This window comes from Coregonus clupeaformis, chromosome 1, assembly GCF_020615455.1.
Source record: "Coregonus clupeaformis isolate EN_2021a chromosome 1, ASM2061545v1, whole genome shotgun sequence".
Classification (NCBI taxonomy): domain Eukaryota; kingdom Metazoa; phylum Chordata; class Actinopteri; order Salmoniformes; family Salmonidae; genus Coregonus; species Coregonus clupeaformis.
Window position 1 is genome coordinate 77,448,017 of NC_059192.1, and position 17,846 is coordinate 77,465,862.

General features: G+C 46.2%; 1 protein-coding gene across 3 annotated transcripts in view; it reads left to right on the plus strand.

Annotated features, from left to right (window-relative positions):
• The window catches only part of adkb (adenosine kinase b), a 277,396-nt gene that overhangs the window by 101,650 nt on the left and 157,900 nt on the right, over positions 1-17,846 (plus strand). For all 3 annotated transcript variants that reach the window (XM_041889368.2, XM_041889365.1, XM_041889367.1), the window contains exons 5-6: positions 3,738-3,910; positions 6,540-6,648. In XM_041889368.2, the coding sequence (XP_041745302.1) occupies positions 3,738-3,910; positions 6,540-6,648 (282 nt within the window). The remainder of the gene's footprint in view (positions 1-3,737; positions 3,911-6,539; positions 6,649-17,846) is intronic.

Here is a 17,846-nt window from a genome sequence, read left to right on the forward strand (position 1 = left end):
AGAAATTACAGTCCATCATTACTTTAAGACATGAAGGTCAGTCAATCTGGAAATTTCAAGAACTTTGAAAGTTTCTTCAAGTGCAGTCGCAAAAACCATCAAGCGCTTTGATGAAACTGGCTCTCATGAGGACCGCCACAGGAATGGAAGACCCAGAGTTACCTCTGCTGCAGAGGATAAGTTAATTAGAGTTACCAGCCTCAGAAATTGCAACCCAAATAAATGCTTCAGAGTTCAAGTAACAGACACATCTCAACATCAACTGTTCAGAGGTGACTGCGTGAATCAGGCCTTCATTGTCGAATTGCTACAAAGAAACCACTACTAAAGGACACCAATAAGAAGATGACAGTTGCTTGGGCCAAGAAACATGAGCAATGGACATTTGACCGGTGGGAATCTGTCCTTTGGTCTGATGAGTCCAAATTTGAGATTTTTGGTTCCAACCTCCGTGTCTTTGTGAGACGCGGAGTAGGTGAACGGATGATCTCCACATGTGTGGTTCCCACTGTGAAGCATGGAGGAGGAGGTGTGATGGTGTGGAGGTGCTTTTCTGGTGACACTGTCAGTGATTTATTTAGAATTCAAGGCACACTTAACCAGCATGGCTACCACAGCATTCTGCAGCAATACGCCATCCAATCTGGTTTGTGTGTGAGGTGCCTGCAGCAGGAGGTCTTGGGAGAATAAGTGTGTGAGGTGCCTGCAGCAGGAGGTCTTGGGAGAATAAGTGTTTGTGCGTGGTTCTTTTTGTCTCTCTGCCTGTCTTGCTGTGTGTGTCGCTGTGTGCGTCACTCTGTGTGTGTCACTCTGTGTGCGTGTGCATATGTTTGTGTGTATACGCGTGCTTACGCCTGCGTGGGTTTGTCTTTGTGAGTAAGGAGGCTGAGGGGAATGAAGCATGAGTCAAGCCGACACATGGCAGGGACATGGCTCGACACATGGCAGGGACATGGCTCGACACATGGCAGGGACATGGCTCGACACATGGCAGGAACCGTCATCTCTCTAATTACTGTTCATTTTGCGTCTCCCAAATAGAATCCATTAAACCCCAAACATACCGAAGCCACTCGGTTTAAAAGCACACCTGAACCGTGCTTCTATGGTATTTTCTCTACACTGTTTATTTCTGGTTACTTACCAGAGGGAGGAGGCGAAATGGCAGGAAATCAAGGGAGAGGGAAAGAGCGAGAGAGGGAGGGAGTGAGAGGAGAGAAAAATAGCGAGAGAGATCGAAAGAAGTAGAGAGATTGAGCATGAGAGGAATGGCAGGAGAGATAGAGAGAGAGAGGAATGGCAGGAGAGATAGAGAGAGAGAGGAATGGCAGGAGAGAGAGGAATGGCAGGAGAGAGAGAGAGAGAGGAATGGCAGGAGAGATAGAGAGAGAGGAATGGCAGGAGAGAGAGAGAGAGAGGAATGGCAGGAGAGAGAGAGAGAGAGAGGAATGGCAGGAGAGAGAGAGAGAGAGAGGAATGGCAGGAGAGAGAAAGAGAGAGAGGGATGGCAGGAGAGATAGAGAGAGAGAGGAATGGCAGGAGAGATAGAGAGAGAGGAATGGCAGGAGAGAGAAAGAGAGAGAGGGATGGCAGGAGAGATAGAGAGAGAGAGGAATGGCAGGAGAGATAGAGAGAGAGGAATGGCAGGAGAGAGAGAGAGAGAGAGGAATGGCAGGAGAGAGAAAGAGAGAGAGGGATGGCAGGAGAGATAGAGAGAGAGAGAGAGGAATGGCAGGAGAGAGAAAGAGAGAGAGGGATGGCAGGAGAGATAGAGAGAGAGAGGAATGGCAGGAGAGAGAGAGAGAGGAATGGCGGGAGAGAAAGAGAGAGTGGAATGGAAAGAGAGAGAGGGATGGCAGGAGAGATAGAGAGAGAGGAATGGCAGGAGAGATGGAGAGGAATCGCAGGAAGGAGAGAGACAAGGATTAAAATTATTTTTTCTTTCCCACTGAGATGCTATTTGGTTGTGTGAAATGATTAATTTCACACATATACAGGTCATCCCTGGAAGCAGCAACATCTCATTCACTAGGGGCCCCAGTCAGCAACAAAACAGAACACGAGCCGTCTAGATGGAAATTGAGCAAACATCGCACACACTCACAGTATACACACACAGACGGTACACACACAAATGAGACACACACACACACACACACCAGTACGTCGATAAATCTTTGGAGGTTAAACCTGAGAGTAGGAGAATGTGAGCAGCTCCTCTCTTTTACCAAGGTAAAAGTCACCCAGTACATTAGGCCTGTCAGTACCAGGAAGTAACAGCGGAGCTCCTAACCAATCAGGTGTCCCCGTTAGACAGGTACTCTCTCTCACACAGACTACCTATGTTTGCAGAAGTAGGATGGCGATGGAACCTTGAAATATGGGGTTTGTGTAAATAAGGATATGGGACTGTTTTTAGCTCACTGTGTGTGTGTGTGTGTGTGTGTGTGTGACTATCATGTGGAGGAGAGCCTGGGACAGAAGAGTCTCTGTGTAGAGTGGGACAGTTATTGGTTTGTTTAATTCCGTTACTAGCCTGCTGCACATGAAATAAAGCTATATCTTTCCATGAAGCTATGTATGCCATCAACAAACTCATATTACTCAGACACTTCCTTCTCTATTTCTTTAACTCTGTTTAACATATCTCCCTGTCTTTACATATTTGATGGTATTAAACACCTGTAATATAATATACACAACCGGTCAAAAGTTTTAGAATACCTACTCATTCAAGGGTTTTTCTTTATTTTGACTATTTTCTACATTGTAGAATAATAGCGAAGACATCAGAACTATGAAATAACACATATGGAATCATGTAGTAATCAAAAAAGTGTTAAACAAATCAAAATATATTTTATGTTTGAGATTCTTCAAATAGCCACCCATTGCCTTGATGACAGCTTTGCACACTCTTGGCATTCTCTCAACCAGCTTCATGAGGTAGTCACCTGGAATGCATTTTCAATTAACAGGTGTGCCTTGTTAAAAGTTATTTTTGTGGAATTTCTTTCCTTCTTAATGCGTTTGAGCCAATCAGTTGTGTTGTGACAAGGTAGGGGGGGGGGGTCAATCCGGAAAATTTCAAGAACTTTGAAAGTTTCTTCAAGTGCAGTCGCAAAAACCATCAAGCGCTATGATGAAACTGGCTCTCATGAGGACCGCCACAGGAATGGAAGACCCAGAGTTACCTCTGCTGCAGAGGATAAGTTAATTAGAGTTACCAGCCTCAGAAATTGCAGGCCAAATAAATGCTTCACAGAGTTCAAGTAACAGACACATCTCAACATCAACTGTAGGCCAAACCGTTCGGCTGCTACAGATGATTTTGTGAGAAGACCAATTTGCGGGATGTCTCATGGTTTGACAAACACCGCTCTAGCTCTGTCACCTTTCAACGCAGATGCTGAAGTGCGGTATAGGCAGATGCGGCCCATTGAGACGCATCAAATGCAAAAGAAAACAGATGTCTAGCTTAAACTGACAGATTTTTATGGGGATTTTTTGAATATGCTAATTCGATTTTCGCAGGGGCACAGACATCGACCTAAGGGGGTTAAGCAGATCCTTTTATCCAAAGCGACTTAGTCATGCGTGCATACATTTTTTGTATGGCTGGCCCCAGCGGCAATTGAACCCACAACCCTTGGCGTTTTAAGTGCTATGTTCTACCTACTGAGCAACACAGGTCAATATACCTAATGTACTAACAGTTCCTCTCCTGTCTCCTCTAGTGGATGATCCAGAAACCTCACAAGGTGGCCACGTTCTTCGGCTGCATCGGGACGGACCACTTTGGAGAAATCCTGAAACAGAAGGCTGAGGAAGCCCATGTAGACGCTCGCTACTACCAACAGACCCAGGAGCCAACCGGAACCTGCGCTGCCTGCATCACTGGGGACAACAGGTCAGGCCTCGTCCAATCAGCTCTAAGCTAAGCAGGAACAGGAAGTGACCCCCCCTCCCCAAACCAACACCGGTCCTTTCTCCTGATGTGTGCCCGTGTTCACTTCCCGTCATGGATTTGACTGGTATGGAAACTCCCTCCCTCTAGCCCATGCCTCCACCAATCCAATGCTTTTAAACTAAGTGGGGAGTAGTGAACTAGTGCACACTTCAGGAGGAAGGAGAGAGAACCTGGTGTACATCCCAATTATCTGTCCCCCAAGAGTAGTTTCTGTTCATTTCAAGTTCACAGAGTTGTTAAATGGTGACAGCTCGTCATACGTAAATGCTAGTCGGTCGTCTTTCATCAAAGGAAAGCACTTACTGTACATTCCTTCCACTCTGGTGGAACCTTGCAGCCCCAGTGACTCGTCTTGTCACCTATCTACAGTACAGGCTCAGGCGGACACAGAGGATGCAGCCCAAATGGCACCCTATTCACTATATAGTGGACTGCTTTTGACCACATCCCCCTCTTGGCCCTGTTCTAAAGTAGTGCACTATATAGGGAGTAGGGTGCCATTTGGGACGCAACACATGAGGGTAGGCGAGCGGTTTTAGCGTTGGGCCAGTAACCGAAAGGTTGCTAGTTCGACTCCACAAGCCGACAGGGTGAAAAATCGGTCGACGTGCCCTAAATTGCTCCAGGGTCGCCGTTGATAATGGCTGACGATGGAAAAACATTTCCATTTCACACATGCGTATAATACGCACTTGTACATGTGTGAAACAGGACAAGTATAAGCAAATTATTATCATTATTTTTAGATGTATTTGGATCACTCTCCTCACCTGTCAGACCCCTCCTGTCTGTCAGTAGTATTGACCCTCAGACTGTCAACCGCTTCTCACACTGTTGTCATCATCAACACGTCTCACACACACACACACACACAGGGCCAGATGTGGATCAATAAGTCCTCAGTAAAGACTCAGTCTGTCTGGCCTTTCATCTCTCGCTACTGGAGGTGTCACTCACCGTGTTTGTGTGTGTGTGTGTTAGTCTCTAGCGGCTGGCCTGCCCTGTAGGCCTGGCAGACAGGCCCAGTGAACGAGCTCTCTTAGTGGGGCTTGTTTGATGTGGGCTCTGACACCTAAAAAGGTCAGTCTGTGTGCTTCAGGAGAGGAGCCCTGTAATATGTCTTCCAGGTGTTTAACAGACAGCTCAGGAGGCCAGGTTAAAGGTCATGGCAGGGCTGGGTTATGAGGGAGATGTAGAGCTTTGAAGGATTCCAGCCAGTCAGTGTGTAATAACCTCCTCTGCTTTGATTAGCCTAGCCAATCTCTCTCTTCAGGAACTGCACCATATATGGTATTTTCCTCTGTAACACACACACACACAGCTCTGTAGCTCTGTCCATCACGGCTGTGCTACACCAGGATATTGAGTTCGATTCCCAGGACCACTCACACGTAAAAATGTATATGCGCATGAGTGTAAGTCGCTTTGGATAAAAGCGTCTGCTAAATGGCTTATTATTATATATTATTTTCTTAACACTGTTTGATCATGGGGTAGTGCTTTACTTGGTGATTTAATTCAATGCCATCATACTGTTTTTCCCAACACTAAGCAAGGTCCCAAATCCTCTGAGACTCTCACTTGTTCATGGATCTTAGTTCCAAACACTGCATCAAATTATTTCCTCACACACCATTTATGAACACAAACCACCCTGTCCATTGAACTCCGTAGCTAATTACATTAATTTTACCTGTCGTGTCGGACCTGACCCCACGCTTTATGGATACGAGCCCTGTTGATCTGCTTTGGCTTTAGATAATAATGCAGAGAAGGTATTGTCAGTTAGGCTGGCTAGGATGTATGAATGAACCTCTCTGTCTCAATATCACCTCCAGTATCTCACATCCTTACACATCCTCTCACATGCCACAACAGATGAAGAGGTGAAGACTGTGGCTGCATCTGAAATGGCACCCTATTTTCCCTACATAGTGCACTACTTTTTACCTTATGGGCCCTTGTCAAAAATAGTGCACTATATAGGCCATTTCAGATGCAGACTGGGGCCTGATTATTAGCGCAAAACGTTTTAAGAGGTGACATGATAATGTGACATTATTTCAGGCGGAACCTTGGTTCACTGTTAGCCTTGAATGTTTTTAATCCCATTCTCTATTGGAGACCTGTGTCTGTCTGCATCCCAAATGGCACCCTATTCCCTATATAGTGTGCTACTTTTATCCAAAGCCCTAAGGCCGGGTCAGACTGTCTCTGTGATAACCAATTTAAGTTTTGATAAGAAAACATTACTTTATTTCACCTTGCACCTAACGTTCTACGCTACGCATTATCATCCTTTTACATCATGGAGGAAAGTGTCTGAGCTACGTCCCAAACGGCACGCTATTCCCTATATAGTGCAGAACTTTTGACCAGCTTTGGTCAAACATAGTGCATTATATAGGGAATAGGGTGAAATTTGGGTCGTAGCCTGGGTCTGATGCTGGTGTTTTGGGGATATTTTTGGAGTTGGGAATGAAGATGGATGATTGGAGAGCGGGGTGTGTGATTTATGGGCTGTGTCTGTGCAGGTCCCTGTTGTGATTTATGGGCTGTGTCTGTGCAGGTCCTTGGTTGCTAACCTGGCAGCAGCAAACTGCTACAACAAGGAGAAACACCTGGATCTGGATGGCAACTGGGAGCTGGTTGAGAAAGCCAAGGTCTATTATATAGCGGTAAGTGACACTCTACATTAAAATTCTCTCTCTCTCTCTCTCTCTCTCTCTCTCTCTCTCTCTCTACATTCAAATGACTCTAGTCCAGCCAAACTCAACTGGCGGACCGCGGTCCTGGTCCGGACCCAGAGAAGGGTCAGTCCGGACCGGACAACATCGCATTTTGTTATATAAAAGTCAATACATTATTTGTAGACAGCTTTAAAAAAAAATTGGCCTCTTTTACCCAGCAACCTCTCTTTCTCACACCCTCTCTCTCTTGAAGCAACACCTCTACTAGTGCCCCTTCTAATCCAATTGTGTGGTTATATGCAAATACAAGAGGCCGCGTCTTACCCAATCACATTAATCCAAGTATCCTCCACGGAACCTTGGGACATGCAGGCAGAGAGAAACAGAAAGATTTGACTGCGATGGTGAGAACAAACAAGATTAGCCAACTCAAATATGAGACGTCCACCAAAATCCTTGTCAATTTCCTGACAGCCCAACAACGTGCAATGGAGTGTTCACTGAGGATAACTTGGGTTTTGGGAAAACACAAACATTTTCAGACACTGAGATGGTAAAGTAATGCATGTATGAAGTTGCTGACACCTTGCTTGAAGGTAAACAAAAAGATGAGCTCAGAGAAAATATCAAACAGATCCCACTGTCAGATTCCACAGCAATGAGGAGAACTGAAATATTAGCTGAAGATTTAACTTCACAACTTGATGAGGCCATTCAGAATGCACCATGCATTTCATTAGCTGTGGATGAATCAACAGATAACATTGATAATGCCCAGCTTCTGGTGTTTGTCAGATTTTATTACGAAACAAAGAAGGAATTCTGTGAGGAGCTGTTGGGCTTAACAAATCTAGAAGCGCACACACAGGGAGAGGATATCCATGAGGCCATCAAAGGGATGCTGACAAAACGGGGGATAGATCTGAAGTCAGTGGTCTCCATCACCACAGATGGAGCTCCAGCCATGAAAGGGAAGAGGGAGGGGACTGGTTGCACGTTTGAAAGAGGACCACACTGACCTGACATCATATCACTGCATTATCCATCAATCTGTCCTGTGTGCCAGTCTGGGAAAATAGTATTCTGAGGTCATGACAACGATGATGAAACTGATCAACTTTTTGAGAGCAACATCACCGCCTGCTACGAGGCATTCTGACAGAGGCCAATGGCAGTTTTGATGACTTCCTACTGCAAAACAATGTCAGATGGCTCAGCAAAGGCAGGGTTTTGGAACGCTTTTGGGCCATTCAGGAGGAAATCAAAGCTTTGTTGTCAGAGCAAAAGAATGACAAGGCAACTCAGTTTTCAGAGTTTTTGGAAGATGAGGAGAAGATGGAAACAGTTGCATTTTTGACAGACATTACATCACACCTTAATCAACTGAATGTTAAGCTGCAGGGACGGGACAACACAGTGTGTGTTATGATAACAGCAGTCCAGGCTTTCCAGAAGAAATTTGAGCTTTTCCTGAATTATCTCCAGGGAGAACTTGTCCCCAATCTTCTGGCGAAACGCGGGAGACAAAGATGTTCCCAACCATGTTGATTTCATCCAGAAGCTGATGGATAACTTCAAGGCTCGCTTTGATGACTTCACTGTTGGAAGAGAACTGCTGCTGCTCATCCAGAACCCCTTCTTGGTCACAAATGTGACAAAGTTGTCAGAAGAAACAAAACAGATCTTCAGATGGGTAGATGTTGCATCACTGCAAATGGAGTTGATTGAGCTGCAAGAAAATGTGGCTTTGAAGGACCCTGTCACTTTCTGGGGAAAGATGGTGCCTGCAGCTGATGTCTCTGTTCTCAAGAAACTGGCACTAGACATCCTGACCATGTTTGGCTCCACATACAGCTGTGAATCAGCCTTCTCCACAGCGAACTTCATTAAAAACAAATACCGCACCAGGCTCACCAATGAACACCTTCACCAGTGTCTCAGAGTTACTCTCACACCATTTGTGCCAAAGTTCAAAGCATTGGCAGGAGACAGAAAATGTAATTTCTCTCATTAATGCAGGGCAAGGCCCAGAGTGATGTCACGGTTTCGGCCGAGGCTGCCTCTCTTCCTTGCTCGGGCAGGCTTCGGCGTTCGTCGTCTCCGGAATACTAGCTGCCACCGTTGTATGTTTCTATGTTCGTTTGGTCTGGTCTGGTATTGTACACCTGTTATCGTTTAGTGTCATTAGTGTCCTATAAGTTCTCGTTGTGTTTGTCAGGTGTTGTGTGTGATTGTCTTCACTGTCGTGCGTTTTGCTAATGCGTATACTGTTTGCTCGGTAGAGCTGTCCTCCTATGTGTAGGAGTGTTTTGTCGCACCTGTTTAGTGCGCCCGTTTTGTTTTCGCCTGCGTGCGGAGTTCTCGCCTCAGGGCATTTCATCGTGCTTGAGTTTGTGCATCCACTAAAGTCTTTTGGACTTATTTTCTGCGTCCTGCGCCTGATTCCACCACCACACCCACCTACAGCAACACTGACAAGTGACTTATACATGAGTATTGCATGGCCCACATTGACGTTCTGTGCATTCAGATTATTATTGTTGTTCAACTCTCCTTTGTTCTCCAGAAAACATACACTTAATTTTATTTAAATCTTTTTTTATTTTAGTCAAGGCCCATGTACAATGGTTCACAGTGCACTTTTTGCATAGACAATTATGCAACCACTTTTGTTCTTCAGCGATGTTGATGCAATGTTGCACATGTTTACATTCGAAAGAAGTTGTAATTAATTCAAATACTTAGTCTCATTTAATGTATTTAATGTACATTTTATATAACATGTTTCCTAAGTCTTAGACAACTGTTTGCTACGACGCTGTACCACAGCGCCGATAAAGGACAATATCCATCCGGACCTTTACCACCTAGGAAATAGTAGTTGAGTACCCCTGCTCTAGTCTCTACATTCAAATGTGTAGAGACACACACACACACACACGCACGCATGAGCGCACACATCACATTTTAGTAATTTAGCAGACTCTTATCTATAGCAACTTACAGTGACGCTCTTAAGATAGCTAGGTGGGACAACCCCATATCTCAGTCATAGTAAGTATTTAAGATACTCTTTGAAGAGGTAGGGTTTTAGATGTTTTTGGAAGATGGGCAGGGACTCTGTTGTCCTAGCTTCGGGGGGAAGCTGGTTCCACCATTGGGGTGCCAGGACAGAGAAGAGCTTGGACTGGGCTGAGCTGGAGCTGCCCTCCTGTAGGGGTGGGAGGGCCAAGAGACCAGAGGTGGCAGAATGGAGTACTCGGGTTGGGGTTTAGGGTTTGAGCATAGCCAGAAGGTAGGGAGGGGCAGTTCCACTTGCTGCTCCGTAGGCAAGTACCATGGTCTTGCAGTGGATACGAGCTTCGACTGGAAGCCAGTGGAGTGTGGGGAGGAGCGGGGTGACATAGGAGAACTTGGGAAGGTTGAACGCCAGACGGGCTGCAGTGTTTTGGATAAGTTGCAGGGGTTTGATGGCACAAGTGGGGAGCCCAGCCAACAGCGAGTTCAAGTTTCAATGTCACATGCACAAGGACAGTGAAATGCCTTTCTTGCAAACTCTAACCCCAACAATGCAGTAATCAATAACAATGTAATACAAAAAATAACAAGATTGAACAAAACCACATGAGATATAAAAAGGAGAAATAAGAAGAACATGTACAGGGTCAGTTCCAGTACCATATTTATAATGCAGTAGTCATTGTAAATAGAGTTGCAGTAGTCCAGACGGGAAATGACAAATGCCGGGATTAGGACCTAAGTCACTTGTGTGAGTTAGGGTCATACTCTACGGATGTTGTGGAGCATGAACCTGTAGGAGCAAGTCACTGCTTTGATGTTTGCAGAGAACGAAAGGGTGTTGTCCAGGGTCTCGCCAAGATTCTTTGCACTCTGGGAGGGGCGCACCATGGAGTTGTCAACTGTAATGGAGAGGCCATCCCCGGGAGGAAGAGGAGCTCAGTCTTGTCGTGGTTGAGCTTGAGGTGGTGGGCTGACATCCAAGCTGAAATATCTGCCAGGCACGCAGAGATGCATGTCGCCACCTGGGTGTCAGAAGGGGGTAAAGATAACCCTGGGTGACACCAGTAGTACGAGTGCGTGGTGCAGACACAGATCCTCTCTACGTCACCTGTAGGAATGGCATGCCAGGTAGGATGTAATCCAAGAGTGTGCAGAGCCTGAGATGCCCAGCCCTGAGAGGGTGGAGAGGAGGATATGATGGTTCACGGTGTTGAAGGCAGCAAATAGATCTAGGAGGATGAGAACAGAGGAGAGGGAGTCTGCTTTGGCAATGCGGAGAGCCTCCGTGACACAGGGAAGAGCAGTCTCAGTTGAGTGACCCATCTTGAAGCCTGACTGGTTAGGTCAAGAAGATCGTTCTGAGAGAGATGGCGAGAGAGTTGGTCAGAGACAGCACGCTCAAGTGTTTTGGACTGAAGGGCAGCATAGGCTGAGATGAACTCTGCGTTGGTGACCGCAGATCTGCAGTTCCAAACACTGCCAGAGACCAGGAATTCCATATGGGTTGTGCACGCAGGGTACACTAAATTAAACTCAGCAAAAAAAGAAACGTCCATTTTTCAGGACCCTGTCTTTCAAAGATAATTAGTGAAAATCCAAATAACTTCGCAGATCTTCATTGTAAAGGGTTTAAACACACTTTCCCATGCTTGTTCAATGAACCATAAACAATTAATGAACATGCACCTGTGGAACGGTCGTTAAGACACTAACAGCTTACAGACAGTAGGCAATTAAGGCCACAGTTATGAAAACTTAGGACACTAAAGAGGCCTTTCTACTGAAATAAATATGCCCAGGGTCCCTGCTCATCTACATGAACGTGCCTTAGGCATGCTGCAAGGAGGCATGAGGACGGCAGATGTGGCCAGGGCAATAAATTGCAATGTCCGTACTGTGAGACACCTAACACAGCGCTACAGAGAGACCGGACGGACAGCTGATCGTCCTCGCAGTGGCAGACCACGTATAACGACAATTGCACAGGATCGGTACATCCAAACATCACACCTGCGGGACAGGTACAGGATGGCAACAACAACTGCCGAGTTACACAAGGAACGCACAATCCCTCCATCAGTGGTCAGTAGGCAATTAAGGTCACAGTTATGAAAACTGTCCGCAATAGGCTGAGCGAGGCTGGACTGAGGGCTTTGTAGGCCTGTTGTAAGGCAGGTCCTCACCAGACATCACCGGCGACAACGTCGCCTATGGGCACAAACCCACCGTCGTTGGACCAGACAGGACTGGCAAAAAGTGCTCTTCACTGACGAGTCGCGGTTTTGTCTCACCAGGGGTGATGGTCGGATTCGCGTTTATTGTCGAAGGAATGAGCGTTACACCGAGGCCTGTACTCTGGAGCAGGATCGATTTGGAGGTGGAGGGTCCGTCATGGACTGGGGCGGTGTGTTACAGCATCATCGGACTGAGCTTGTCGTCATTGCAGGCAATCTCAACGCTGTGCGTTACAGGGAAGACATCCTCCTCCCTCATGTGGTACCCTTCCTGCAGGCTCATCCTGACATGACCCTCCAGCATGACAATGCCACCAGCCATACTGCTCGTTCTGTGCGTGATTTCCTGCAAGACAGGAATGTCAGTGTTCTGCCATGGTCAGCGAAGAGCCTGGATCTCAATCCCATTGAGCACGTCTGGGACCTGTTGGATCGGAGGGTGAGGGCTAGGGCCATTTCCCCCAGAAATGTCTGGGAACTTGCAGGTGTCTTGGTGGAAGAGTGGGGTAACATCTCACAGCAACAACTGGCAAATCTGGTGCAGTCCATGAGGAGGTGATGCACTGCAGTACTTAATGCAGCTGGTGGCCACACCAGATACTGACTGTTACTTTTGATTTTGATACAAATATTTACACATGTTAAGTTTTCTGAAAATAAATGCATTTGACAGTGACAGGACGTTTCTTTTTTTGCTGAGTTTAGAAGGGTTACAGCCAAGGAGTGGGCGTGAACAGGTATAGAAAACACACACATAGTTGACAAAGCTACAAAAGAGCAAAATTAGATCTGAAAATAACAAGATAAGATACTTAAGTGAGAGAGTGGTGTGGAGCCTTTCTCTCATACAGTGGGGAAAAAAAGTATTTAGTCAGCCACCAATTGTGCAAGTTCTCCCACTTAAAAAGATGAGAGAGGCCTGTAATTTTCATCATAGGTACACGTCAACTATGACAGACAAATTGAGAAAAGAAAATCCAGAAAATCACATTGTAGGATTTTTAATGAATTTATTTGCAAATTATGGTGAAAAATAAGTATTTGGTCACCTACAAACAAGCAAGATTTCTGGCTCTCACAGACCTGTAACTTCTTCTTTAAGAGGCTCCTCTGTCCTCCACTCGTTACCTGTATTAATGGCACCTGTTTGAACTTGTTATCAGTATAAAAGACACCTGTCCACAACCTCAAACAGTCACACTCCAAACTCCACTATGGCCAAGACCAAAGAGCTGTCAAAGGACACCAGAAACAAAATTGTAGACCTGCACCAGGCTGGGAAGACTGAATCTGCAATAAGTAAGCAGCTTGGTTTGAAGAAATCAACTGTGGGAGCAATTATTAGGAAATGGAAGACATACAAGACCACTGATAATCTCCCTCGATCTGGGGCTCCACGCAAGATCTCACCCCGTGGGGTCAAAATTATCACAAGAACGGTGAGCAAAAATCCCAGAACCACATGGGGGGACCTAGTAAATGACCTGCAGAGAGCTGGGACCAAAGTAACAAAGCCTACCATCAGTAACACACTACGCCGCCAGGGACTCAAATCCTGCAGTGCCAGACGTGTCCCCCTGCTTAAGCCAGTACATGTCCAGGCCCGTCTGAAGTTTGCTAGAGTGCATTTGGATGATCCAGAAGAGGATTGGGAGAATGTCATATGGTCAGATGAAACCAAAATAGAACTTTTTGGTAAAAACTCAACTCGTCGTGTTTGGAGGACAAAGAATGCTGAGTTGCATCCAAAGAACACCATACCTACTGTGAAGCATGGGGGTGGAAACATCATGCTTTGGGGCTGTTTTTTCTGCAAAGGGACCAGGACGACTGATCCGTGTAAAGGAAAGAATGAATGGGGCCATGTATCGTGAGATTTTGAGTGAAAACCTCCTTCCATCAGCAAGGGCATTGAAGATGAAACGTGGCTGGGTCTTTCAACATGACAATGATCCCAAACACACCGCCCGAGCAACGAAGGAGTGGCTTCGTAAGAAGCATTTCAAGGTCCTGGAGTGGCCTAGCCAGTCTCCAGATCTCAACCCCATAGAAAATCTTTGGAGGGAGTTGAAAGTCCGTGTTGCCCAGCGACAGCCCCAAAACATCACTGCTCTAGAGGAGATCTGCATGGAGGAATGGGCCAAAATACCAGCAACAGTGTGTGAAAACCTTGTGAAGACTTACAGAAAACGTTTGACCTGTGTCATTGCCAACAAAGGGTATATAACAAAGTATTGAGAAACTTTTGTTATTGACCAAATACTTATTTTCCACCATAATTTGCAAATACTTTCATTAGAAATCCTACAATGTGATTTTCTGTTTTTTCTTTTCTCATTTTGTCTGTCATAGTTGACGTGTACCTATGATGAAAATTACAGGCCTCTCATCTTTTTAAGTGGGAGAACTTGCACAATTGGTGGCTGACTAAATACTTTTTTCCCCCACTGTAACTCCGCAGAACCGTCTATGTTTGCACGACTGCTGCTGGGAAACCAGGGGAGACTGAAGTACTAACACAAATTGATAATTGCTTAGCAGAGGTGAAACCACTCCCCCTCCAATACAGCCACTGATTACGAAAACAACAACAGTCCCAAATTGCCCTGCCCCTTAATCCTGGTTGATGTGTCAACAATCATCTGCAAGTTATGAGCAGTCAGCATTTCATACAACCTGTAGACTACTGGGAAGACAGGCGGCACTTAAAGTAGATGGCCCAAGCTAGCAAAAAGACGGTACTAGACAACAACAGATTAAGACAAACAATGTACTTATCACTCCTGGAGATATCAGTCATCCTCTAGCTATAGATTGAAACACAGACACACACTTTCTCCCATTGCCAGAAGAGGACAAAACGTTAATAGGGCCTTTGTAGAAAGGAAACGATCCCCAGTCATTGTCAAAGTGTTCTTTTGTCTTCTTTTAGTAACTCATCTATTCAAACAATACCACTCAAGTATTCCTATTCTCCTTGTGCATCTGTGTGTGACGGTTTAAAGTCAATGTGAAATTGTTGTGCATGTGATGTGTTCATTCCATCAATATTGTAGCCAACAGGTGCTGCAGAAGTGTGACAATTGATTATCCAAGTTCATACTCTCCCAGACACACACACACACACACACACACTAATGTAATGTCTTGACTTGCTAGAGGTAGGCAGGGTAGAATGGCCAGCGGCGCTCGTGTTTCCCTTTTTAGGATTAGATTTAATTCCAGTGGATGAACTTCCACTCTGATCTCACATCTAGTTGATAGCCCTAAAATCACCCTGCATTCCATGTCTTTAAACAGTTATCTACGTAAATCAACTTTATAGCCTGACCAGTACCTACTCTTGTTTTACCGTTATTTTGTTCCAAATACACCCCAGACCCCAACTCCACAATGACATGTCAATATTAACGGAGTCATGCCGCTAACTTGAGAATATTGTGGTCGAATGAACGATACAAGTTTCTTTGTAATTACTTCACTTAGTCAAAATAACATCAACAGAAGGAACAGTAAACTATATCACTCTGTCATCCAGAGTTTGTGTGGCCTTATTTGAGGCTCTGATTCGCATTAGCAAACACAGCACATCCGCTGCAAATTGGCATATATTTTTTTTTTCGCCACATTTGACAGTGTGATGCAGAGAAACTCTTCCCTCCGTGGGATTGGAGAGAAAGAAGGGCCACAGTTATTTTGTTAAAAAAAATATGTCCCAAATGGCACCCTCTGCCATTTGGGACTCAATCTTTGTCAGTTGCTGCTGGGAATCTCAACACGATGGAATCGGAATACGGCATCTCGGAATCCCTCTCGGGCCTCTTTGTCAAAACAACGGATCGTTGTCTTTGTTAGAGTCCAATTGGCACTTCTACAGAACTTATCCAGATCCACTGCCACAGCCATTGGCACTTAATGCTGTGTGTCTGTGTTACAAATGGCACCCTGTTCCCTATATAGTGCACTACTTTTGACCACTACCCTAACCAACGAGCAGCATCACAACACAACACTGCCGCCATGTATTAATGTGCTTTGTTGATTTCCATTAAGTGACTGACTCTGTTCTGTGTTGGTATGTCTTGTTATGCTCTAATCTGTCAATCATCTTTACCAATGCTTTCTTGACTGACTTCCACCCCAGTTAGACAAAGGCTCCAGCCTGGCCCTTACTTACTTACGTACTTCCTGAACTGTACCTAAGTGTGTGTGTGTGTGTGTGTGTGTGTGTGTGTGTGTGTGTTAAACTATACTTGTGGTGACCAGATTATATATATTTTTTGACCAACTGGGGACATTTTGTTAGTCCCAACAAGGTCAAATGCGCTTTCTAGGGGGTTTAGGGTGAAGGTTAGAATTAGTGTTAGTTAGAATTAGGGTTAGGAGCTAGGGTTAGTTTTAGGGTTAGGAGCTAGGTTTAGGGTTAAGGTTAGGTTTAGGGGTTAGGGAAAATAAGATTTTGAATGGGACTGAATTGTGTGTCCCCACAAGGTTAGTTTTACAAGAATGTGTGTGTGTGTGTGTGTGTGTGTGTGTGTGTGTGCGTGTGTTAAAGAGGTGATTGATGATTCTTGGCAGAGGTTCTCAAGGTGCCTGCTACTATGTGGTGTGATTGGATGAAAACATAATTATTAGAGGGCTCCTAAAGCCAATCTGGCTCCTACATCAGCCCATCCAGCAGCAGGGCTACACACACACACCACACAGAGAGCGAGAAACACATGCACACACAGTGGCAGACGCTGAGCAGGGAGGGGAGGGGGAAGGAGGGAGGGAGGGGGAGGGAAGGAGAGAGGGGGGAGGGAAGGAGAGAGGGGGGAGGGAGGGAAGGAGGGAAGGATAGAGGGGGAGGGAAGGAGAGAGGGGGAAGGAGGGAAGGATAGAGGGGGAGGGAAGAAGGGAAGGAGAGAGGGGGAGGGGAATGAGAGAGGGGGAGGGAGGGGGGATGAGAGAGGGGGAGGGAAGGAGAGAGGGGGAGGGAAGGAGAGAGGGGGAGGGAGGGAAGGAGGGAAGGATAGAGGGGGAGGGAAGGAGAGAGGGGGAAGGAGGGAAGGATAGAGGGGGGAGGGAAGAAGGGAAGGAGAGAGGGGAGGGGAATGAGAGAGGGGAGGGAGGGGGAGGGAAGGAGAGAGGGGGAGGGAGGGAAGGAGGGAAGGATAGAGGGGGGAGAGGGAAGGAGAGAGGGGGGAGGGAGGGGGAGGGAAGGAGAGAGGGGGAGGGAAGGAGAGAGGGGGAGGGAGGGAAGGAGGGAAGGATAGAGGGGGAGGGAAGAAGGGAAGGAGAGAGGGGGAGGGAATGAGAGAGGGGGAGGGAAGGAGAGAGGGAGAGATGGGGAGGGAGGGAATGGAGAGCGGGGGAGGGAGTGTGGGAGTGACTGCCATTCCTCACAAAGAGAGAGCCTGTGTTGAACTCCTGCCAGATGTTTGGTGGCATACTTGCTGTTGCTAGGTAAGCTGGGTCCTTGGGCATATCACTGCACAAAGAGCAATAACAAAAGCAGAGGGAAGGATAGAAGAGATGGATAAACGGATGGAAGGGAAAGGATGAGGAGAGGATGTCTTTTTCTTGTTTTGAATATCAACGGTGATGTGGCAGCGAACGTTGTTGCTTTTTACAGTTATTGTTGTTTTTACAAAAGCCAGTGTTATAGCATCAGAAATGGAGGCCTGCTGTATTGTGTGGGTGGGTGTGAAAGAGATGAAGCGCTCTAGATGATTGACTGTAATTGAAGGGGGGGGTCCCTCCACCTTGCCCCCTTCCCTTTATCCACCTTGCCCCCCCCCAACCCTCTACACCCTCCCTCTTTTCTCTCTCTCTCTCTCACACACTACACACACCGTCTGCAGCACAGCATACCAGTCTTGTAATGTGAACACATCTTCCATGATGCCACATTAAATGAACCTATGCTTTTACTTCCTTTAGCCAATA